Source organism: Lemur catta, chromosome 11 (assembly GCF_020740605.2).
Source record: "Lemur catta isolate mLemCat1 chromosome 11, mLemCat1.pri, whole genome shotgun sequence".
NCBI classification, from domain to species: domain Eukaryota; kingdom Metazoa; phylum Chordata; class Mammalia; order Primates; family Lemuridae; genus Lemur; species Lemur catta.
Genome location: NC_059138.1, coordinates 87,681,059 through 87,705,574, shown reverse-complemented (window position 1 = coordinate 87,705,574; position 24,516 = coordinate 87,681,059). Strand labels below are relative to the sequence as shown.

The 24,516-nt window shown below is 40.4% G+C and overlaps 1 protein-coding gene and 1 non-coding gene across 4 annotated transcripts in view; one reads left to right on the top strand and one right to left on the bottom strand.

Annotated features, from left to right (window-relative positions):
• LOC123647362 (up-regulator of cell proliferation) overlaps positions 1 to 24,516 on the top strand; it is a 60,188-nt gene that overhangs the window by 6,297 nt on the left and 29,375 nt on the right. For 2 of the 3 annotated variants that reach the window (XM_045564760.1, XM_045564758.1), the window contains exon 1: positions 21,657 to 21,797. The exons of the other annotated variant lie outside the window; for it this stretch is intronic. In XM_045564760.1, coding sequence (XP_045420716.1) covers positions 21,784 to 21,797 — 14 coding nt within the window. In that variant the 5' untranslated portion in view covers positions 21,657 to 21,783. Of the gene's footprint in view, positions 1 to 21,656; positions 21,798 to 24,516 lie in introns of those variants that run through there. 3 annotated transcript variants of the gene reach the window in all.
• LOC123647892 lies at positions 19,391 to 19,517 on the bottom strand. Its single transcript, XR_006738420.1, has one exon. It is a non-coding gene; the product is annotated as a U6atac minor spliceosomal RNA (small nuclear RNA).

The window sequence follows — 24,516 nt, the reverse complement described above, 5'->3', positions numbered from 1 at the left end:
GGACTATAGGCAAATGTCACCATGCCTGGCTAATTTTTAAAAATATTTTGTAGAGATGAGGTTTCACTATGTTGCCCAGGCTAGTCTCAGAACTCCTGGCCTCAAGCAATCCTCCTGCCTTGGCCTCCCAAAGTGGTGGGATTACAGACACGAGTGAGTCACCATGCTTGGCCTCAAATTTTGCTAATTGACTGATCCTGGACTTCCAGTTCTGGTCCTCAAATCAATAGAAATTGACATGAGACCAGAAAGATTTAGGCAGGCAAAACTTTATTTGGGGCTTTTGCTCAAACAAAAGGGAGGCAGTACTAGTTAAAAAGCAGCCAGACTGACTCTCCAAACAAAGGGCTGGGGGACTTTTAAAGGGTAGTAGGAGATAAAGTTTAACACCAGCATTGAAATCATAGCCTGTAGAGGTGGGGTTTTGTTGTCAGCTGCACATCCAGTGATCATGCTTCTTCATACATCACATGTCTCATTAGTGTGTTAAATCTCCATCCTTGGGTGTGATTTTTAGCATTAAAATGAAGGAAAAGGTTTACCAGTGGTAAACTTTGGGCTTCATCTTTGGAGCAACCAGTTTGTACTGGCTGTGACTGGGGCCAGTGAGCCCCTGCTGCAATGGTTGCCATGTCCTGTTAAAGCAGAAATACCTTCTGTTGAAGGTGGGTGTTAATCATTTTCAAGGTTTTTGTTCAGTATCGTAAGCAGACTTAAGCTTTGGCTCAAGGCTCAAGCAGGTGGCCAAAGTTCACCTCCTATTCTATCTCATAACTGATGTCCTTTTTCTAGTCCAGGATCTAGGTTAGCATCCCACATTGCATTTATCTTGTCACCTTAGCCTCCTACAATCTTGAATGAATTTATCTTGTCACCTTAGCCTCCTACGATCTTGAAAGAATATTAGTCTTTGTCTTTCATGACCTTGACACTTTAGAAGAGTACTAGAAAATTATTTTGTAGAATGTCTCTCCATTTGGGTTTTCTGATGTTTTCTGATTAATGAGATTAAGCTTATGCATTTTGGGCAAAAATACTACAGCAGTGATGTGCCCGTCTCTGTGCATCATGTCAGAATACATGATGTTGTTAAGCCTTATTACTCATTAAGTCGAATCACTTTGTTAAGGTGATTCTCTACTGTAAACTTAAAATTTTTTCTTTTTATTTTTTTATTTCAGCATACGGGGGTACAAATGTGTAGGTTACATATATTGCCTTTGCCCTGCCTGAGTCAGAGCTACAAGTGTGTCCATCCCCCAGATGGTGCGTACTGCACCCATTAGGTGTGAATATACCCATCCTCTCCTCCCTCTCACCTGGCCTACACCTGATGAATGTTACTACTATATGTTCACATAAGAGTTGATCAGTTAATACCAATTTGATGGTGAGTACACGTGGTGCTTGCTTTTCCATTCTTGTGATACTTCACGTAGTAGAATGGGCTCCAGTTCTATCCAGGATAACACAAGAGGTGCTAGATCACCATTGTTTTTTGTGGCTGAGTGATACTCCATGGTATACATATACCACATTTTATTAATCTACTCATGTATCGATGGGCACTTGGGTTGTTTCCACATCTTTGCAATTGTGAATTATGCTGCTATAAACATTCAAGTGCAGATGTCTTTTTTATAGAATGTCTTTTTTCCCTTTGGGTAGATGCCCAGTAATGGGATTGCTGGACCAAATGGTAGGTCTACTTTTAGCTCTTTGAGATATCTACAGATTACTTTCCATACAGGTTGTACTAGTTTGCCATCCCACCACCAATGTATGAGTGTTCCTGTCTTTCCACATCTACACCAACATTTGTTGTTTTGGGACTTTTTGATAAAAGCCATTCTCACTGAAATTAAGTGATATCTCATTGTGGTTTTGATTTGCATTTCCCTGATGATTAGAGATGAGCATTTTTTCCTATGTTTGTTGCCCATTAGTCTGTCTTCTTTTGAAAAGTTTCTGTTCATGTCCTTTGCCCACTTATTAATGGGGTTGTTTGATTTTTTTTCTTGCTTATTATCCTGAGTTCTATGTAGATTCTAATTATCAGTCCTTTATTGATTGTATAGCATGCGAATATTTGCTCCCATTCTCTGGGTTGTCTGTTTGCTCTCATGATAGTTTCCTTGGTTTTGTGGAAGCTTTTTAATTTGATCAGGTCCCATTTATTTTTGTTGTTGTTGTGATTACCTTTTGGGTCTTCTTCATAAATTCTTTCCTAAGGCCAATGACTGTAAGAGTTTTTCCAACATTTTCTTCTAGAATTTTTATAGTTTCATGCCTTAGGTTTAAGTCTGTTATCCACTATGAGCTGATTTTTGTGAAAGGTGAAAGGTGTGGATCCTGTTTCAGTCTTCTACATGTAGCTATCCAATTTTCCCAGCACCATGTATTGAATAAGGATTCTTTTCCCCAGTGTGTGTTTTTGTCTGCTTTGTCAAAGATCAGATGGCTATATGAGGATGGTTTTATATCTGGGTTCTCAGTTCTGTTCTTGTGCCAGTACTGTGCTTTTTTAATATTACTATAGCCTTGTAGTATAGCTTGAAGTCTGGTAAATTGATGCTTCCCAATTTGTTCTTTTTGCTTAAGATTGCTTTTGCTATATGGGGTCTTCTCTGGTTCCCTACAAAGCACAAAATCATTTTTTCTAGATCTACGACACATGATGTTGTATTTTAATAGGGATTGCATTGAATCTGTAGATCACTTTGGGTAGTACAGACATTTTAACAATGTTGATTGTGCCGACCCATGAGCATGGTGTGGTTTTCCACCTGTTTACATCCTCTGCTATTTCCTTCCTCAGTGTTTCATAGTTCTCCCTGTAGAGGTCTTTCACCTCTTTAATTAAATATATTCCTAGATATTTTATTTTCTTTGTTGCTATTGTGAAGGGTATTGAGTCTTTGATTTGGTTTGCAGTTTGACTCAGTTGTTGGCATATATGAATGCTACTGATTTGTGTACATTGATTCTATAACTTCAGACTTTGCTGAATTTGTTTATCAATTCCAGTAGTCTCATGGCAGAATCTTTGGGGTTTTCTAGGTACAAGATCATATTGTCAGCAAAGAGTGATAGTTTGACCTCTTCTGCTCCCATTTGGATGCCAAAAATTTATCTTTTTTAATTAATAAGTAACTTAGGAGAAACTTTGAGACAATTCAAATATCCTGTTTCTTATCATACTTTCATGTACTAATTTTAGCTTCCAATCTTTCCTACAGCAGTTTTTACTGTGGTGTTTTCCAAATAATAATCTTCTATTTCTATTTTTCTTTCTACATTTACTAAGTGAATTTGTACTATAAGGAAGAGCTATCCTTTTTCTTCTATTTACTTATTTATTATTTTGTTTATATTTATATTTTAGTATCATTATTTATTCTGTTGGTCAGATTGTCCTAGATTTGGCTATTGAGAGCTTGTTGCAGGCAGCCTCTAAAATGGCTCCGTATTGTCCCCCCATCATATTCAGACCCTTGTGTAATCTCCTCTCCTTGATTGTGGGCTGGATTTAGTGACAATTCTTTTTTTCTTTCTTTCTTTCTTTTTTTTTTTTAAGCCAGAATTAAGAAATAACCTAACACTTCTAATAAATATTAATAGAAGAGAGGATGGTCACTTCTGAGATTAGGGTAAGAAAAGACCAGCTTCCATCCTGAGCAGGCTCTTTTGTTCTCTAACTTTCTTGCCCCTTAGCTCACTTCCTGTTCTGGAAGCCAGCTGCCATATTGTGAGCTGCCCTGTGGAGAGGCCCATGTGGCAAGGAACTGAGGGAGGCCTCCTAACAACAGCTGGTGAGAAACTAAGGCCCTCAGTCCAGTAGCCCACAAGACATTGAAACATGCCAACAACGATGTGAATGGATTATTCCCTAGTCAGGCCTTGAGGTGATCCCGGCTGACAGCCTGACTGCAACCTCATGAGAAAATTTAAGTTAAAGGAACCTGTAGTCATTTACTAGGGCTACCATAAAAATATATACTGGAAGCCAGGTGCAGTGGTACATACCTGTAATCCCAGCTACTTGGGAGGCTCAGGTAGGAGGATTGCTTGAGCTTGAGGCTATAGTGACCTATGATCATGCTACTGCACTCTGACTTAGGTGACAGAGCCAAGACTCTATCTCTTGAGACAAAAAGCAAAACCACATACTGGGTAGCTTAAACAGCAGAAACTTATTTTCTCACAGTTCTAGAGGCTAGAAGTCTAAGATTTATGTGTCAGTAGGTTTGGCTTATTTTGAGGCCTCTCTTCTTGGCTTGCAGATGTAACTCAGCTTTTATTATTGCTAGCCCTTTCCCCTCTGGCTAAAGTGATTTCCACGAGATTTAAAAGGCAAGTGCCCTTTCCCCCCCTTCACCTTTCTCTTTTTCCCCTTTTGGGAGATAAATATTAAAGATGAGTATATCAGCCAGGCGTGGTGGCTCATACCTGTAATCCTAACACTCCAGGAGGCTGAGGCAGGAGGATCACTTGAGCTCAGGAGTTCAAGACCAGCTTGGGCATCCATCTCTACTAAAAAATAGAAAAAATTAGCCAGGCATGGTGGTGCATGCCTGTAGTCCCAGCTGCTTAGGATGCTGAGGCAGGAGGATCACTTGAGCCCAGGAGTTTGAGGTTGCTGTGAGGTAAGCTGATGCCACAACACTGTAGCTTGGGCAACAGAGCAAGACTGTCTTTACCAAAAAGAAGAAAAGAAAAAGGCAGCATGTATGGGGAAAGTTAGTAAGTGACCACAGGGAAACGCACAGACTCAGAGAAGACTTTGACTTGACAACCTTCAATTTATATCTCAGGCTGATCCTTGGCACAGAGGCAGTCTACAAAAGTCAAAAACAGTAACAAAAACCAGTGTGGTAAAGGAGAAGAATCTGAGTTTCAGAGTCGCAAAATTATTAGATTCACATGCCCGTTTTTCAACAAAAAATAACAAGGCATACAAAGAAAAAGGAAAATATGGCCCATTCAAAGGGAAAAAATTATCAACAAACTTTCCCTGAAAAAGAGCTGATGGAGGATGTACTCCACAAAGACTTTAAAATAATTGCCTTCAAGATGCTCAAAGAACTAAAAGAAGATGTGGAGAAAGTCAAGAAAGTGATGTATAAACAAATGGCAATATCAGTAAAGAGACAGAAAACCTAAAAAGAAACCAAAAAGTAATTCTGGAGCTGAAAAGTATAACTAAGTAAAAAATTTGCTAGAGGAATCCTAAGGCAGATTTGAACAGGAAAAAGAATCAGTGAACTTGAAGATAGGATAATGGAAATTATTAAGTCTGAGGAACAGAAAGAAAAAAGATTGAAGAAAAGTGAACAGAGCCCAGTGGATCTGTTGGACATCATCAACATATTCACTGTGGGAGTCCCAGAAGGAAAGAAGAAAGAGAATGGATCAGAGAGATTGTCTGAAGAAATAATGGCTAAAAACTCCCAAAATCAGATGAAAGAGATGAATATACACATCCAAGTAGCACAATGAACTTCAAATGAGATGAACTCAAAGAGACTCACACGAAGACACAAAATTAAACTTTCAAAAGCTTAAGACAAAATCTTGAGATTATAAACAATGTGATTCATCACATTCAAGGGCTCCTGAATAAGAATATCAGCAGATTTCTCACCAGAAACTTTTAAGGCTAGAAGGCGGTAGGCTGATACATTCAAAACGCTTAAAGAAAAACACTGTCAACCAACGAACCTTTATCTGGTAAATTGTCATTCAAAAGTGAGGGAGAAATTAAGATATTTACAGATAAAAGCTGAGGGACTTTGCTACCACTAGACTGGCCCTGCAAGAAATGCTAAAGGGAGTCCTATATATTGGTAAAAAATATTAAAGAATAAATACATGAAAGGAAAGATACCCTATATTCATGGATCGGAAGACTTAATATTGTTAAGATGTCAATATGACACAAAGTGATCTACAGATACAATGTGATCCCTATCAAAATCCCAATGATAGTTTTTGATGAAATAGAAAAACCCATCCTAAAATTCATATGGCATCTCAAGAGGTCCTGAATATCCAAAACAATTTTGAAAAAGAACAAAGCTGGAGGACTCACACTCCTGATTTCAAAACTTACTACTAAACTACGGTAGTCAAGACAGTGTGGTACTGGCATAAAGACCAACATATAGGCCAATAGAATAAAATAGAAAACCAAGAAATAAACCTTCACATATATGGTCAAATGATTTTCAGCAGGGATGCCAAACCGTTCCCTTGGTAAAACCATTCCCAGTCTTTTTACAAATGGTGCTGGGAAAACTGGATATCCACATGCAAAATAATGAAGTTAAACCCTTACATAACACCTTATACAACATGCATGAAACTGCAGGTGAGCAGAAAATTTAAAAATAAGTTAAAAAATATATAAGACAACACCTTATATACAGTTGACTCATAAATTAGGTTGGGCAGCTATAACAAAATACCACATACTCAATGCCTTAAATAATAGAAATTTATTTTCTCTCAGTTCTGGAGGCTGGGAAGTCCAAGATCAAGGTGCCAGAAGGGTTGGTGTCTGGTGAGGGCTCTCTTCCTGGCTTGCAGACACTCACTTTCTTGCTGTGTATTCACATGGCCTTTCCTCAGTGCATGTATGGAGAGAGCATGTGCATATGTGCAACAGAGTGAGCAAGCATGAGTACACATGTACTCTGGTCTCTCTTCTTATAAGAATGCCAGTTCTATTCAGATTTGTACCTTACCATTATATCTCATTTAATCTCAGTTCCTTCCTACTGGCCCTGTCTCCAAATACAGTTACATTGAGGGTTAAAGCTTCAACATGTGAATTCGAGAGGGACAATAGTTCAGTCCATAGCAACACAAAATGGATTTATGGTATAAATTTAAGACCTAAAACTCTTAAAACACAACAAAAGCTTTACAACATTGGATTTAACAATGATTTCTTGGATATGACACCAAAGACACAAGCAACAAAAGGAAAAATAGACAAACTAGATCTAGTGATAATTAAAAAGCTTTGTACATCAAAAGACACCATCACCAATAAGGCAATCCACAGAATGGGTGAAAATATTTGTAAATCATGTATCTGATAATTGATTAATACCCATTATATAGAGAGAACTGCCAAACCTCAACAACAAAAACACAACCCAATTTAAACATGGGCAAAGGACTTGAATTGATATTTCTCTTAAGAAGATAAACATATTACCAATAAGAACATGAAGAATGCTCAACATCACTAATCATTAGAGAAATGAAAGTAAAAACTACAGTAAGATACTACCTCACATCCATTAGGATGGCTGCAATAAAGAATAAAACAGAACAGTAAATAAGTGTTGGCAAGTTTTGTAGAAATTGGAACCTTTGTACACTGTTGATGTGAATGTAAAATGGTAAAGAATTGAAAGCAAAGAGGTATTTGCACATCCATGGTCATAGCAGCATTATTCATAGTAGCTAAACATAGAAGCAATCCAAGTGTTCATTGTGGATGAATGGATAAGCAAAATGTATATATACATGTAACAATATTATTTAGCCTTAAAAAGGAAGGAAATTTTGATATATGATACAACATGGATGAACTTTGAGGACATTAGGCTAAGTAAAACAAGCCAGTCACAAAAGACAAATACTGTACAAATACTGTATGAATCCACTTATATGAGATTCTTTTTTTTTTTTTTTTTTTTCCCTGAAACAGAGTCTCATTCTGTCGCCTGGGCTAGAGTGCTGTGGTGTCAGCCTAGCTCACAGTAACCTCAAACTCCTGGGCTCAAGCAATCCTCCTGAGTAGCTGAAACTACAGACATGCACCACCATGCCTGGCTAATTTTTTCTATTTTTACTAGAGACAGGGTCTCACTGTTGCTCAGGCTGTTCTCAAACTCCTGAGCTCAAGCAATTACCCCACCTCGGCCTCCCAGAGTGCCAGGATTACAGGCATGAGACACCACGCCCAGCCATGAGATTCTTACAGTAGTCAAAATCATAGAGACAGGCCAGGCATGATGTCAGGCCTGTAATCCTAGCACTTTGGGAGGCCCAGGTGGGAGTATTTCTTGAAGCCAGGAGTTTGAGACCAGCCTGGAAAACATAGAATCTCTACAAAATAAGACGAAAGACAGGCATGGTGACACACACTTACAGTCCCAGCTACTTGGGGAGGCTGAGGCAGGAAGATTGCTTGAGCCTGGGAGTTTGAGGCTGCAGTGAGCTATCATCGTGCCACTGTACTCCAGTCTGGGTGACAGAGCGAGACCTTGTCTCTTAACAACAACAACAAAAAAATCATAGAGACAGAAAGCAGAATGGTGTTGCCAGGAGCTGGGAGGAGAAGGAATGTGGAATTATTGTTTAGTGGGTACAGAGTTTCACCTTTGCAAGATGGAGAGAGTACTAGAGATGGATTGTGGTAATGGTTGAACAACAATATGAGTGTAATTAATACCACTGAACTGTACACTTTAAATTGGTAAATCGTGTATTTTACCACAATAGAAGAAAAGTGACAAAGTAATTTAGTCCATAAACATCTTCTCCTCTGATAACATTTGCTAATCATAGCCAATTTAAAGTTTCATTTGCACAACACAGGATATAGCTGCTTTAAAAAAAAAAAAAGAAAAGAGTTTCATTTGACAGCCTTGTAATTGGGTCAAAAATCAAAATCCAGAACTTGTACAAAATCCAAGACTTGTACCAGAGTCTAAATACATTTGGATCCTGTGGCCTTAGGGTAAGTAGGAACCTGAAGTAACTTTTAATTTTCAGCCCAGTTTTGTATTGCTCAGTTGTCTGGGGAACCTCAAGCCTTGAATTTGGTTGCGATAATCCTAGATTGCTGATATTGCAGGTGCTTCACAGGAAAAAACGAAGATCCTCTCTGAAGGAAGGTATCTTCATCCAAGGCCTCAAATTATTCCTCCAAATAATTTTTCAAGTATAATAACCAGCATTATTGTAAGAACCAGGAAAAACAAAAGACATTGGAAACAGACATACAAAGACTTCAAGCACTCGAACTATCAGAAACAACTTGTCAAGAGCAGAGGTTTAAGAGGAAGTAGAAGTATCTCTATTGCTTAAGGGCTGTCCTGTTTGAAGAAAAATTATTTTTCAATTTTAAAAATTATAAGATCCAACTCACTCTAGCCCGGGCAACAAAGCGAGACTCTGTCTCAAAAAAAAAAAAGAAAGAAAGAAAAGAAAAATTATAAGATCCATTGCTCTTCACTGTTTCTTCTCTTTCTTCCTAAAAATACACAGCACTTCTAAAAATTGATAAGGAAAAGACCCAGTGGGAAAAGCAGGTGAAGGATATGCATTACAATTCACAAAGGAGCAAATCTAATAGCTAAAAATAGTGTGAAACAATTCTCATCCTCATTGGTAATCATGGAAAAATAAAACAACAATGGGATATTCCTTTTCACCAAAAGATCAGGGCCTTCACATGCTTCTAGTGGAAGTACGGATTGCTGCAATCTTTGGAAAAAGGAGTTTGGCAAGAGATGTAAACATTAAAAATACACATATTTGAAATTTTACCTTAGGGAATACATTTTATGGAAATAAAGCTCTAAAGTGTGAGTGCATGTATACACACACATACAATTTTCCACCGAACCGTCTGTAGGGGAATAAGTATATTCACAAATAATTAAAAGACAACTGAAAACTACCTGAATAGCAATCAATAGGAGAATGTTTTACTAAACTGTAGTACCATTTTACTATGGATTATTTATTATTACTATTAAAAAAATGAGTTACATGTGATTGAATTTTAAAAAATAACTATATAACATAAAATTGACCTGTTTTAAATATACAATTCAATGATTTTTAGTAAATTTACATAGTTATGTGGACTTCACTACAGTACAATTTTAGAATACTTCAGTCACCCCCAAAAGATCCCTTATGCCCATCTGCAGTTAATCCATACTCTAACCCTCAGACCTAGGCATTATCTTTCTTTCTCTTTAGATTTGCCTTTTCTGGACATTTCATATAAATAGAATCATACAAAATATGATCCTCTATGGATCATACGACCGTGCCTGGCTAATTATTTTTATTTTTGTAGAGATGGGGTCTCACCATGTTGCCCAGGCTGGTCTTGAATTCCTGGCCTCAAATGATACTCCCACCTCAGCCTCCCAAACTCTGGGATTACAGGTGTGAGCCAGCAAGTCCAGCCAAATTTCTCTTATTTATAAATTACCTTGTCTCAGGTATTCTGTTATAGTAGGACAAAACAGACTAAGATACTACGTAAAAGAAGTCAGACAAAGAGGATCATATTAGAGATGGGGTCTTGCTATGTTGCCCAGGATGGTCTCCAACCCGTGGCCTCAGGTAATCTTCCCACCTCAGCCTCCTGAGTAGCTGGGATTTTAAGAAAACAACTATTTTAAGTCACTGGAGGCAAACAAAGGCAGGTAGAAGCTGGAGGCAAGTCTACCCTTAAAATCAACTGTGCAGGGCGAGGTTTGCACATTGCTGGCCCTTTACCTGTTGGGTTCCTACATTTGCAGGTAAGTTTAAAGCTCAGGTGTCGGTACACAGATGTTCAGAGTGCCAGCATTTGGAAAGTTAGAGGGTAATCTGGGAGAGGTCCCTGCCAAAGGAGTGAGCCTCCAAACTACATATAAACCCTACCCAGATCCTCAGTGGACTGCTCAGAGCCAGGGCCTGGACACTGACAGTACTGAGCTGGGTGAATGGAGAACAGCCTGAGGTGACATCCAGCCTTCCTATGAATTCCAGGTACCATTGGCTCCTTGCCTTTCAGCCCATAGGGCTTCCTTTAGCATTTCTTACAGTGTAGGTATGCTAGTTAAGATTTCTCTTTTTGGCTGGATGCAGTGGCTCACACCTGTAATCGTAGCACTCTGTGAGGCCTAAGCGGGAGGATTGCTTGACATCTAATAAACTGTTGGGTGTGGTTACCTAGAGGAGACCAGCTTGAGCAAGAGTGAGACCCCATTCCTCCTAAACAAATACAAAAATTAGCCGGGCATGGTGGCGCATGCCTGTAGTCCCAGCTACTCAGGAGGCTGAGGCAGGAGGATTGCTTGAGCCCAGGAATTTGAGGTTACAGTGAGCTATGATGATGCCACTGCATTCTACCCAGGGTGACAAAGTGAGACTCTGTCTCAAAAATAATTTTTTTTTCTGTTTTTGTTTTTATTAAAACAGTTCCATTTACCCAGAATTCTAGAATATGCAAACTGTTAATAATCTATAATGACAGAAAACAGATTAGTGGTTAATGAGGATTGGGGAGAGGGAGAAGGGAGGGATTGCAAGGGACATGAGGAAACTTTGCCGGTAGATATGTTCATTATTTCAGCTATGATGATAGTTTTATGTGTTTATGTCCAGACTTACCAAATTGTACACTTTAAACGTACAGTTTATGTTGGTTACCTCAATAAAGATACGTTTTTTAAAAGACACAGAGAGGTTGAAGACAAATGGGTGGAAAAGATATACCGTGCAAAAAATAAATAAAATAAAGCTGGAGTGGCCATGCTAATATCAGATAAAATAAACTTCAGTATTGTCAGACTTAAAGAGGGGCACTTTATACTGGAGAGAGTGTTAATTCATCAGGAAGATGTTAACAATGAGAATGTCTCTACTCCTAATAATTGAGCTTCAAAATACATAAGGCAAAAAGCTGACAGTAATGACAGGAGAAACTGGTATATCCACAATCAGAATTGAAGATTTTAACTCCCCTCTTTCAGTAACTGATAGTACAGCTAGGCAAAAAAAATCAGCAAAGATTCATAAGATTTGTACGCCATCATCAGCCATTTTGACTTAATTGGCATTTATAGAACACCTGGTGACTACAAAAAACACATCTTTTCAAGTGTGCAGGGAACATTCAGCAAAATCAATGATATGCTGGGCCATTCAAACAAAATCCAAAAGGCTGAGTCCTTACTGTGTTTTCTCTATGGCATTAAATAAGAAATCAACAAACAATATCTTAAAAATTCCCAAATATTTGGAAGTTAAACAACACATCTAAATAGCCCACAAGAAAAACTAGAAATAATTTTGAACTGACTGACTATAAAAATACAACATTTCAAAATTGTGGAGTATACCTTTTAAAGCATTGGTTATGTAGGAATTTATGATATTATATGCCTATGTTAAAGAGTAATGATTATGTATGTTTCCAACACAAATGATAAATATTTGAGGTGATGCTCATTACTCTGATTTGATCATTACACATTGTATACATGTACCAAAATATCACACTGTGCCCCTTAAACGTATACAATTATTATCTCAATTATAAGTAATAAAAGCAAAATAGTAAGAAAAGCCAATAATCAATGGTCAAAAATAATTCCATAAAAATGATTAAAAACCAACTTCCTATCTCAAAAAGCTAGAAAAAGGCAAATTAAAATCAAAATAAGCAAAAGAAGACAAACACTACATCAAACTTAAAAACTTATGTGCATCAAGGGACAAATCAACAGATAGAATGGGAGAAAATATTTGCAAATCATATATCTGATTGATAAGGGCTTACTATCCAGAGTACATAAGGAACTTCAACAACTTAACAAAAATTGCAAAATCAAGAAACCTGATTTAAAAATGGGCAAAGGACTTGAATAGACATTCCTCCAAGAAGATATACAAATGGCCAACAAGCATATGAAAAGGTGCTGAGAGAAATGTAATCAAAACCACAATGAGCTGTCACCTCATACCCATTAGGATGGTTACAATTTTTTAAAAACCCAGAAATAACAAATGTTGGTGAGAATATGGAGAAATTGGCACTCTTGTGCATGATTAGGATTGTAAAATGGTGCAACTACTATGCAAAATAATTTAAATTAAAAATAGAACTACTCTGAGTCCCTCCCTCCATATCCACTTCAGAAAAAAATAATAGAACTACCCTGTGATGTAGCAGTTCTACTTCTGGATACAACAGTATATCCAAAATCATTGAAAGCAGAATCTTGAAGAGATATTTACACACCTATGTTCATAGCAGCATTATTCACAATGCCCAAGAGGTGGAAGCAACCCAAATACCCACTGACAGATGAATGGATAAACAAAATGGGGTATATATGTGCAATGGAATATTATTCAGCCTTAAAAAGGAAGAAAATCCTGCCACATGCTACAATATGGATGAGCCTTGAGGGCTTTATGCTGAGTGAAACAATCCAGTCACAAAAAGACATGTACTGTATGATTCCACTTACATGAGGTATCTAGAGTAGTCAAATTCATAGAGAAAAAAAGTTAAATGGTGGTTACCAGGGGCTGGGGACAGGGGGAAATGGGGAGTTGTTGTTTAATGGTTATCGAGTTTCAGTTTTGCAAAAGAAGAAAGTTCTGGAGATCTATTGCACAACGCTGTGAATATACTTAATGCTACTGAACTGTAGACTTAAAAATGGTTCAGTGCTAAGAGTTATGTACTTTTTACCACAATTAAAAATAAAATTGAAATGAGTAGAAGGAAATAAAAGTATGAGCAGATATCAATTAAATGGAAAATAAGCCACAGTGGCTCATGCCTGTAATCCTAGCACTCTGGGAGGCTGAGGTGGAAGGATCCTTTGGGGTCAGGAGTTCAAGACCAGCCTGAGCAAGAGGGAGACCCTGTCTCTACTAAAAAAAAAAATAGAAACAAAAAATTAGCCAGGCACTGTGGTGAAGTGCCAGGAGGCTGAGGCAGGAGGATCTCTTGAGCCCAGAGTTTGAGGTTGCTATGAGGTAGGCTGATGCCACAGCACTCTAGCCTGGGCAACAGAGTGAAACTCTGTCTCAAAAAAAGAAAAAAAAAATGTTTGGGCTGGGCGTGGTGGCTCACACCTGTAATCCTAGCACTCTGGGAGGCTGAGGCTGGAGGATTGCTCGAGGTCAGGAGTTTGAGACCAGCCTGAGCAAGAGTGAGACCCCGTCTCTACTAAGAAAAAATAGAAAGAAATCATCTGGACAACTAAAAATATACATACAAAAAATTAGCCGGGCATGGTGGCGCATGCCTGTAGTCCCAGCTACTCGGCAGGCTGAGGTAGAAGGATTGCTTGTGCCCAGGAGTTTGAGGTTGCTGTGAGCTAGGCTAATGCCACGGCACTCTAAGCCTGGACAACAGAGCCAGACTCTGTCTCAAAAAAAAAAAAAATGTTTGGAAGAATTCACCAGTGAAGTCATCTGGTTCTAAACTTTTCTTTGTGGGGAAGTTTTTGATTACTGATTGAATCTCTTTACTCGTTACAAGTCTATTCAGATTTTCTATTTTTTTCAAAGCCAGGCCAGTAAAATATTATTTTTAAAAAACAGATTTTCTATTTTTTCTTAGTAAGTTTAGATAATTTTTGTTTTTCTAGGAATTTTTCCATTTCATCTAGGTTATCTAATTTGTTGGTGTACAAATATTCATAGTACTCTCTTATGATCATTTTTGTTTCTGTAAGGCCAGTAGTAATGTCCCCACTTTTATTTCTGATTTTAGTTAGCTGTGTATTCTTTCTTTTCTTCTTTGTCAGTTTAGATAAGGGTTTGTAAATTTTGTTGATCTTTTTAAAGAAATAACTTTTGGTTTCATTAATTTTTTTATTTGTTGCACTGTGTTCAAATACACATAACATAAAATTTATCATTCTAACCATCCTAACCCAAGTGTACAATTCAGTGGTACAGGTTGAGTATTCCTAATCCAAACATTTGAAATCTGAAATGCTCCAAAATCTGAAACTGTCTGAGCCCCGACAAGATGCTCAAAGGAAATGCTCATTGGGGCATTTTGGATTTCAGATTTTTGGATTAAAGATGCTAAACCAGTAAGTATAATGCAAATATAAGACTATAACAAGTTCCAAAATCTGAAAAATTCCAAAATCCAAAACACTTCTGGTCCCAAGCAATTCAGATAAGGGATACTCAACTTGTTTTAAGTAAATTTACAATGTTATACAGCCATCATCACTGTCCATTTCCAGAACTTTTTCATCATCCCAAACAGAAACTCTGTCCCCATTAAATAATAACTCTCCAGTCCTTCATTCTCCCACTCTCTGGTACCCTCTATTCTGCTTGGTGTGTCTATGAATTTGCCTATTCTAGGTATCTCATATAAGTGGAATCATTCAATATTTGCCCTTTTAAGTCTGGCTGATTTCACTTAGCATAATGTATTCAAGATTCATCCATTGTATTAGTCTGCCCAGGCTGCCATAACAAAATACAACAGACTGGGTGAATTAAAAAACAGAAATTTGGGCTGGGCACGGTGGCTCACGCTTGTAATCTGGGAGACTGAGGTGGGAGAATTGCTTGAGCTCAGGAGTTTGAGAACAGCCTGAGGAAGAGCCAGACCCACCTCTACTAAAAATAGAAAAATTAGCCCCAAGTTGTGGCACATGCCTATAGTCCCAGCTACATGGGAGGCTGAGGCAGGAGGATTTGAGCCCAGGAGTTTGAGGTTGCAGTGAGCCTTGATGACATCACTGTACCCTACCCAGGGTGACAGAGCAAGACTTTGTCTCAAAAAAAACAAAAACAAGCAACACCCCCCCTCCACCCCCAGAAATTTGTTTCTCACAGTTCTGAAGGCTGGGAAGTCCAAGATCAAGGTGCTGGCAAGGTTGGTTTTTGGTGATGCCTTTCTTCCTGGCTTGTAGATGGCCCCATCTCACTGTGTCCTCACATGACCTCTTCTCTGTGCTTACATGGGGAGAGAGAGAGAGGGAGAGCTCTCTCTGATGTGTCCTCTTCTTATAAGGACACCAATCCTATCAGATTAGAACCCTACACTTATGATCTTATTAATATTTAATCCTGATTACCTCCCTAAAGGCCCTGTCTCCGAGTATAGTCATATTGGGGGGTAGGACTTCAACATACGAAGTTTGGGGTACACAAACTGTAATCACCATGTGGTACAATCAATCTCTTGAACTTACTCATCCATCCTATCTAACTGAAATTTTATATCCTTTGACCAATATTTCTCTATCCTACCCAACTCCTGGTAACCACCACCTACTCTCTACTTCTGAGTTCAGCTTTTTTAGATTTCTCATAAAAGTGAGGTCATATGGTATTTGTGTTTATGTGCCTGGCTTATTTCACTTAACATAATGTCCTCCAAGTTCATCCATGTTGTTGCAAATGACAGGACTTCCTTCTTTTTAAGGCTGAATAGTATTCCATTGTGTATATGTACCACATTTTCTTTATCCATTCATCCACTGATGGGTATTTAGGTTGATCCCATATCTTGGCTATTGTGAATAATGCTGCAGTGAACATGGGAGGCAGATGTCTTTTTGACATACTGGTTTCATTTCCTTTGGATATATACCCAGAAGTGGGATTGCTGACTCATATGGTAATTCTATTTTTAATTTTTTGAGGAAATTTCCTGCTGTCTTCCATAATAGCTATCCTAATTTACATTCCCACCAACAGCGTGCAAGTGTTCCTTTTTCTCCACATCCTTGCCAACATTTATTGTTCATCTTTTTGATAACAGCCATTATAACAAGTGTGAGGTAATATCTTATTGTGGTTTTAATTTGCATTTCTCCGATTATTTGTGGTGCTGAGCATTTTTTCACATACCTGTTGGCCATCTGTATGTCTTCTTTTGAGAAATATCTATTCTGGGGTCCTTTGCACATTTTTAATAAAGTCTTTGTTGCTTAATTATTTTTATTTCTATAAAATTGATAGTAACGTCCCCATTTTCATTTCTTATTTTAGTAATTTGAGTCTTCTCTCCTTTTTTTTCTCTTTCTTGGAGACAGAGTCTCGCTCTGTTGCCTGGGCTAGAGTGCCATGGCGTCAGCCTAGCTCACAGCAACCCCAAACTTCTGGGCTTAAGCCATCTTCCTGCCTCAGCCTCCTGAGTAACTGGGACTACAGGCATGTGCCACCATGCCTGGCTAATTTTTTCTATATGTTTTTAGTTGTCTAGCTAATTTCTTTCTATTTTATTTTTGGTAGAGACAGGGTCTTGCTCTTGCTCAGGCTGGTCTCAAACTTCTGAGCTCAAACGATCCGCCCACCTCGGCCTCCCAAAGTGCTAGGATTACAGGCATGAGCTACCATGCCCAGCCAATGATTTTTTAAAAATTGTAAAATTTATAGTGTTTTGGAAACCTGGAATATCATTTAGTGTTGGTGATTTTGTTGGAAGGGCAATCTGTGTGTGTGTGTGTGTGTGTGTGTATTAAGTGTGAATGTGTATCTGTATATATTAATATATGTACAGATATGTATAAATATATATGTGTATATGTGTGTATACTATACATATGTATATGTGTATGTTTTTCTATGTATGTACATACAGATTATACATGTAACAGAAAACCCTTAAGGCCAGGCGAGGTGCCTCACGCCTGTAATCCTAGCAGTCTGGGAGGCCGAGGCGGGCGGATTGTTTGAGCTCAGGAGTTTGAGACCAGCCTGAGCAAGAGCGAGACTCAGTCTCTACAAAAAAAAATAGAAAGAAATTAGCTGAAATAATTTATCTTTTTAAAAAAAGAAAAAAGAAAAGCCCTAAAATATTGATAAACTACTGATCTAGAAATTCAACTCTTTGAAATTTGGCTTAAGGAAATAATCATGGATGTTTATGGGGCATTTTGGCTACAGTATTTATTGCCCACATTCCTTATAATAATGAAATTATAGGGGCCAAGGCTCTTGGCCCTCTGAAGTTTCACTAAAAAATCAATTCATAAGAGGCTGATTGGGGTGGGGGGGGAGGGAGAAAAAAAGAGGCTGATTAATGGGAGAAAAGGCATACAAACTTATTTAACATACATACATAGGGAGAATCACAGAGTGATTACCCCTCCCAGAGAGTTTTGAAGCTTCTGTTCTGCCTGGCAAAACAGGTTATGAAGGGGTAGAAGAGGAATTCTGTTGAGGTACAATAAAGGATGACTATGAAGAGTGAATGGATAGGGGAACAGAGATTAATTTGTAAATAGTTCTCTCAGACAGTGAAAGGGTCTGTCCGGGTGTGGTTACATTCTTGGTCTTACAGGAAGGGGAAGAAAAAACAATTGTTCTCCTTGGTGGGTCTGGATCTTAGGCAGATAAAGGAACTTCAACTTCTTTGGGCGGGGTGGTTGAGGAGGAATGTCAGAGAGACCTTAAGGCTTTTTCAATTCAGTATGTCAAACCGCCATACTTTGGGGTATCAGTTTCTGAGCTCCAACATTCCCGTCTGCAACATTCCTAGAAGTCTTACACTCTAAAAGCTGAGTGGGTGGCTGTGGAGCCAAAAATTGAGCTGATAGCTGAGTGGCGAAGTATCCCATCAAACCAGTCTCACATTTCTGGGACTATGCAAGTCCCATTAAATAGCTGTGTTTCATTTCAGGAGATGGCACTGAAAAGCAAAGGTTAATGTTTAGAACATTCCAGGCACGGTGAATCTCACCTGTAATCCTAGCACTCTGGGAGGCTGAGGTGGGAGGATTGCTTGAGCTCAGAGTTTGAGACCCCATCTGTACTAAAAATGAAAAAAATTAGCCGGGCATGGTGGTGCCCACCTGTAGTCCTAGCTACTCGGCAGGCTGAGGCAGAAGGATTGCTTGAGCCCAGGAGTTTGAGGTTGCTGGTTGCTGTGAGCTAGGCTGATGCCACGGCACTCTAGCCCGGGCAACAGAGTGAGACTCTGTCTCCAAAAAAAAAAAATGTTTAGAACAACCTATAAACCAGTTTCCTTAGAGTCTGGAGGGCAGTCAGACTTTAAGCATCAGTTAAAGTGGAAGTTGGAAGTAGGCAGTGGTGATCTGACAGATTTTTCTAACCTGTAGTTTGTATGTCATAAGGTATGCTTGCAGGATGTCAGGGAAAAGACAGTAGTAGCAATTTCATTGAGTCTAAGTCAGAACAATGGAAGAAAAATTTCTAAACATTAGTTTGGAGACTTGTAGCCAGGAAAGAATTCAGAATTCAATCCAAATCATATGCGAATAATAAAAACTCAAAAACAGTGAACAAGGCTGGAATCTAGAATCTAATAATACATGTACTATAGTTTTCTTCTGAAACATAATTATTTTCTCTCTAGTTTCCTATTTCTACCAAGGATAAATCATAGTAGGACCAATTCATTTGCAAAATGAATTTTAGTCTTATTATACTTGCCTGATTATTTGCATAAAGTGCAGTAAGGATAGTGATTGGCCATATCAGCTGTTTTTAAATTGGCTTTACTGAAACTTTTAAAATTGGGAATCTGGTATTAGATTTTCAAAAGCCTTCAGGCTAGCCAAATGAAGGATTTATGTCTTCTCTTCCTGTGGATACCTGTATGAATTGGGTGAATTCCTTTTTTTTTTTTTTTTTTTTAGATGCCACGAAGTAGGTGGCAATGCCTTAATCGTATGCGTGTTGTACAGGCCCGAGAGCCTCTTCCATCCTTGTCAAGGGGAGTGCTAACCTTCTCTGCTTTCATACAACACCCTTTTTTCTTGAGGTCTCAGAATAACTTGGGATTCCTGGGCCTATCAAAAAGTGACAGTCTTTACTTATTACAGGTCAAGAACCTTATAAAGGAACTGCTAGACAAGGTACCATGACAGTCTTTCCAAGGGGCTTTTTATCAGCTCTATAAAGTCAACCTCAATTCCACAAAGAAGTCTGGTCGTATCTGAAAATATGCCATTCCAGTCAAAGCCTTGATAAATAACCAAAGTTTGTGTTCTGCTACAAAAGAAAACTTTTTTTTTTTTGAGGCAGAGTCTTGCTCTGTCACCCTGGCTAGAGTGCCGTGGCGTCAGCCTAGCTCACAGCAACCTCAAACTCCTGGGCTCAAGCGATCCTCTTGCCTCAGCCTCCCGAGTAGCTGGGACTACAGGCATGCGCCACCACACCCAGCTAATTTTTTTTTATATATATTTTTAGTTGTCCAGATAATTTCTTTCTATTTTTTAGTAGAGACAGGGTCTCGCTGTTGCTCAAGCTGGTCTCGAACTCCTGAGCTCAAACGATCCTCCTGCCTCGGCCTTCCAGAGTGCGGGGATTACAGGGGTGAGCCACCACGCCCAGGGCCCAGATTCTTGTTGAATTTATACAGAGTAACTATTTTGCCATAAATTCAGAATACTCACAAATAGTTTCAAAATTCTGGAGAAATCAGGTAGAGAGAAAGATAAATGCTTCAATTTTTTTTTTTTTTTTTTTACAAAAGTATACTTTACCCAATTTATTGTAAGCTGTAAAAATACTGGCAGCAATATTTATGTCCAACAATAGGGCTTGGTTAAATATGTGCTGGTTCACCATACAGTGGAATGCTAAAATTCAAGTTAAAGAAGGAGATTTGATTTCAGCGAACTTATATTATTTATTTAAAAAAACCAACAAGGCTTATTTTTAAAAAAATGATCTAACCTCCCTCATTCTGGTGGCAATCATTACTGCCTTGAATCAGGCCATTTAGCATTGGCCACTCCCCAAACTCTTCCTCATCCTGGTCTTTCTGGATTTGTACGTATTTGGGGGTCTCACAATGGGGGTCTCACAAGTCCCCGTGGCTTTACTTAATCAGCTCCCATTTACAGGGCATTCATTATCTTCTGAATTCAGAGGTGGTAATTGTGGAGTTCCACTTTACTGAAGAGGGTAAAGAGGCTCGGAAGCATTGCATGGATTCTCCTGACCGGGAAAGAGACCATGGACCAGGCAACTTATTAATTGCTTTACAACTCATTTAATCTTCACAGAGAGGAAAGGACTTATTTTTAGCCCCATTTTTGAAATGAGGAACTATGGCCCTGGAAAGGTTCTATTTTGCCTGAGCTCCTAGAGCTGATAATCAATGGAGCTGATCCAACCCAGGTATTCAGGGTCCAGAGCTAAGGGTTTAATCACTGCTTTGCTGTCTCGTATTCTTATTAGTAGGAAAAATTACAAAATAATAATTATTAATGATATTTAATATAACTCCAAAAAGTGTTATCAACAATGATTTACATTGCCCAGAGCTTTTTTAATTGTTTCCACTTACAAGAGATCATTTATTTCTGAAAACTCATTTTGCAGAGATTAGGAACTGGGGCTCAAAAATTTACCTGCCCAAGTACTTATAACTGTGAAACCCCACTGCAGGAATTCACGATTCATTATTTTTGTTTAATAATACAATATATAAGGAATAATAAAAGTGCCTCACATTCCTTTGGGCTTCACAATGTGATTTTTACAGAGTACCTGGCTCGGGCCAGCAATTCGCCCAACACTGCATGGCACGTTAAGAAGTAGGAAAGTTATTATTTTGCTTAATAATAACAACAACGCTTTACACCCCACTGCTGAAGAAAAGGATTTTCTTACGGAAATTAAACTCTAAACTCCAATCGCAGAGAGGTGTGGACTTCAGTGAGGCCCTGGGGCTAGTTCGTGGCCCGGGGGCAGATTATCCCGCTGGTTTGGCACGGCAGGCGCCGCCGGGCGAGTTCCGGCCTCCTGGCACCTGGGCAGGTGGGCGGTGGGCGGGCTCCGGGCTGCAGGCTGACTCGGGCCGCCCCGCCCCCACCCCGCCCGGGCCGCCCCCTGGCCGCTCCCAGCGCCCCTGGGGCCCACTTACCCCCCACCTGAGCCCCTGGAGCGCGGCCCGGAGCGCCGCCGGGTCGGGCTAGCTGCCGGCCGCCCAGGCCCCTCCCCGGCGCCGAGCCGCGGCCGCGCGGAGGAAGCGGAGGAGGCGGGAGCGGAGACCTCGCCGCGCTCATGGCGTCGCCGGGGTGAGTACCGCCTCGCAGGCCTTGCGCCCCTGCGGCTGCCAGCCGGGCCGGGAGCAGCTCCGGCCTGCGGGTTCCGGCCTCCGATCTCCGGCATCGGACGCAGCCCCGACCCGTCCCGGGGCGTCCCCGCCCGCCGGGCCCGCCAGGCCCGCGGCCCTCTCTCGCCGACCTTGGGCGGACGCGGCCAGGCGGGCATGAGGGGCCGGGGGGCTCAGGCCAAGGACAGAGGCTGCCCGGGGTGCAGGGGCTGCAGGGTGCGAGGGCCACGGGGGATTCAGGGTGGGCGCGAGGCCCAGGGTCCCGGGGGGGGGGGCAGCAAGAGGTGGAGCCCGGGAAGCTGCAGGGAAACCGGAGTGTGGGTCCGGGGCAACCCACGGAGGCCTTGAGAGGCTTCACTTCGGCGTCTGGCATCTGTATTTTTGGTTTTTAAACTTGCTGTTGTTAGGAGTTGATGCTTGTTTTCAGCGTCGTTAAGACGTACCCAGAATGTCCCAGAATGTGAGGGCCAGGGGCAGACCCTTTGCTGAGAGGCCCTGTAGCCGCTCTGGGATCTCCCTGCTTAGGGCCGTTGTCCACGGGCCTCCTTAGGGTGGCTGTGTTTACTCTATTACTTCCTTTCAACTTTTTTGGTTTAAAACGTATTTTCTTTTAGAAAATGATGGTGACACTCATAGTTTGTAATTTTTTTTTTTTAAATTCTCCCTTGGCAAAATAAAACCTTAGCAATTCGTTATTACTATTTTGTTTGGTAATGAAATATGGGAATGACAGAATTAATCCAACACCTTCATTTTATAGTGGAGGAAAACTAGGCCCAAGGTCATTACTTTAGTTGGTAAAATTCTTTGACTGTTGTCCATCATTTAGAGGGTCTTAGATTTAGTGGCTGTGATAGCAGTTCAAGGTGTGCATCTTTAGAGTTTACAAAGGGGTTTGGGGGGGCGCTGTGGGGTGGATATGGTGGATATTATGCCTCTTAAGGTGAGGCCTGAGCCAGGCCAGTATAGTGAGCCTGAATGAAGCAATCGGGATTTGAAGCCTGGCTTGCAGACTCCAGCCAGGTTATGGGCAATTTCCACCCACCTACTGTCTTTCTGGGCTTGGGGGGCAGCGGTGATCTCCAGGACCAGGACTTCATTGCTGTCTGAGTACCCAGTACTTTGAGCTCATAAATAGAATAAGAAAGGGCTCCCCCCTAGGAAGGCCAGGCTGACTGACCAGGGGTTCAAGGTCTTTCTGCATTCCTGCCCCACTTGTCAGGAAAGGGTGGAGCAGAGCCTCCTGGAGGCAGCATGAGAGTGGCTGAGCCTTTGTGGATCTGCCATGAAGCTTTTTAAAAAATCATGGTGCATTTGGTGCCCAAGCACACTTCTTGTAGACATGAGTCAGAGGTGGGGACTTAATATTGGGCTGGTAATTCTGTGAGCCAGTAGGACCTAAAGCGTGTCTCTGTAGTTGGTGACATTTGATATTTGTAGTTCTGACTATTTCTGAGTGACCCCATTACAGTCTGCAGTCTGTAATAATTTTCTGAAGGTATCCATTGCAAAGCTGAAAACATTTAGTATACAAGTCATGCGTGAAATAATGATGTTTCCATCAACAACAGGCCCCACATACGACAGTGATACCATAAGATTGTAGTGCTGTATTTTTACTATACCTTTTCTAGGTTTAGAAATGTTTAGATGCACAAATCCTTATACTACTGTGTTATTGTTGCCTGTGGTATTCAGGACAGTAACGTGCTGTACAGGTTTGTAGCCTAGGAGCAATAAGTTCCATGTAGCCTGGGTGTGCAGCAGGCTCTACGGTTTGTGTAAGTACACTCTGATGTTCGTACAGGGATGAAATCTAATGTATTTCTCAGAGCGTATCCCTGTCATTAAGTGATGCATGGCTGGTACTTTATTTTATGGGGAAAACTATGTACTTAGTGTATGTACAAATGTAAGGACAGTCCACATCTCTAGACATAACTCCCAAGTTTCCACTCGTTGGGCTTCCCTGGTAGATCAGAGTCTAGCCAGGAGACAGTGCTTCCTGATATCTCTGGCCTGTTTCAGTCAGCCGACTAGCAAACATTAACCTCCACTAGGTGTTGTGGGGAGCAAATCCAGAGATAGAGGACAGTGGTAATTCTGACTGGGCTGTCCATAGAGGAGCCTCCAAATCCATCGTTCTTTACTAAGTGACAGTCTCCGTGAGAGAATTGGGAAGGAAAGAAAAATGCTGACCATTTTTGAGAATCTTACGAATGTGCCAGGCATTGTGCTAAAGGCTATGGCAAGAAGGAAGGCATCGAAGGAACAGATGTATGAGAAACACGTCACAGCCCAGTGTGTTCGGAGCTAAATGGAGAAAAGGCCAGAGGACGAGGCTGGGGCCAGACCATGGGACCTGGCCTCATTTGTGGACTCGCTCCCCACCACTTGGTGAAGAGTGTTTTCCAGTGGAGAAATGACACTATCACGTTGGAGCTGTGGGATAATCCACGTGACAGCAGTGTGGGGGAGGCAGAGAGTACAGAAGGCATGGAGCTCATGCATCTGCTGCCGTCTACCCTCTCAGGATGGGCCTCACTGTACTGCTCCTCTCTGGTCTTTGCCCCTTACCTGGCTGTCTGACAGCTGCCCAGATCCTCCTCACTTGTCTGTCAACTCCTTCTGCATGCTCTTTCATTGTTGGGGTTCCCTTGAGTTCTACAGTCCATCTCTGC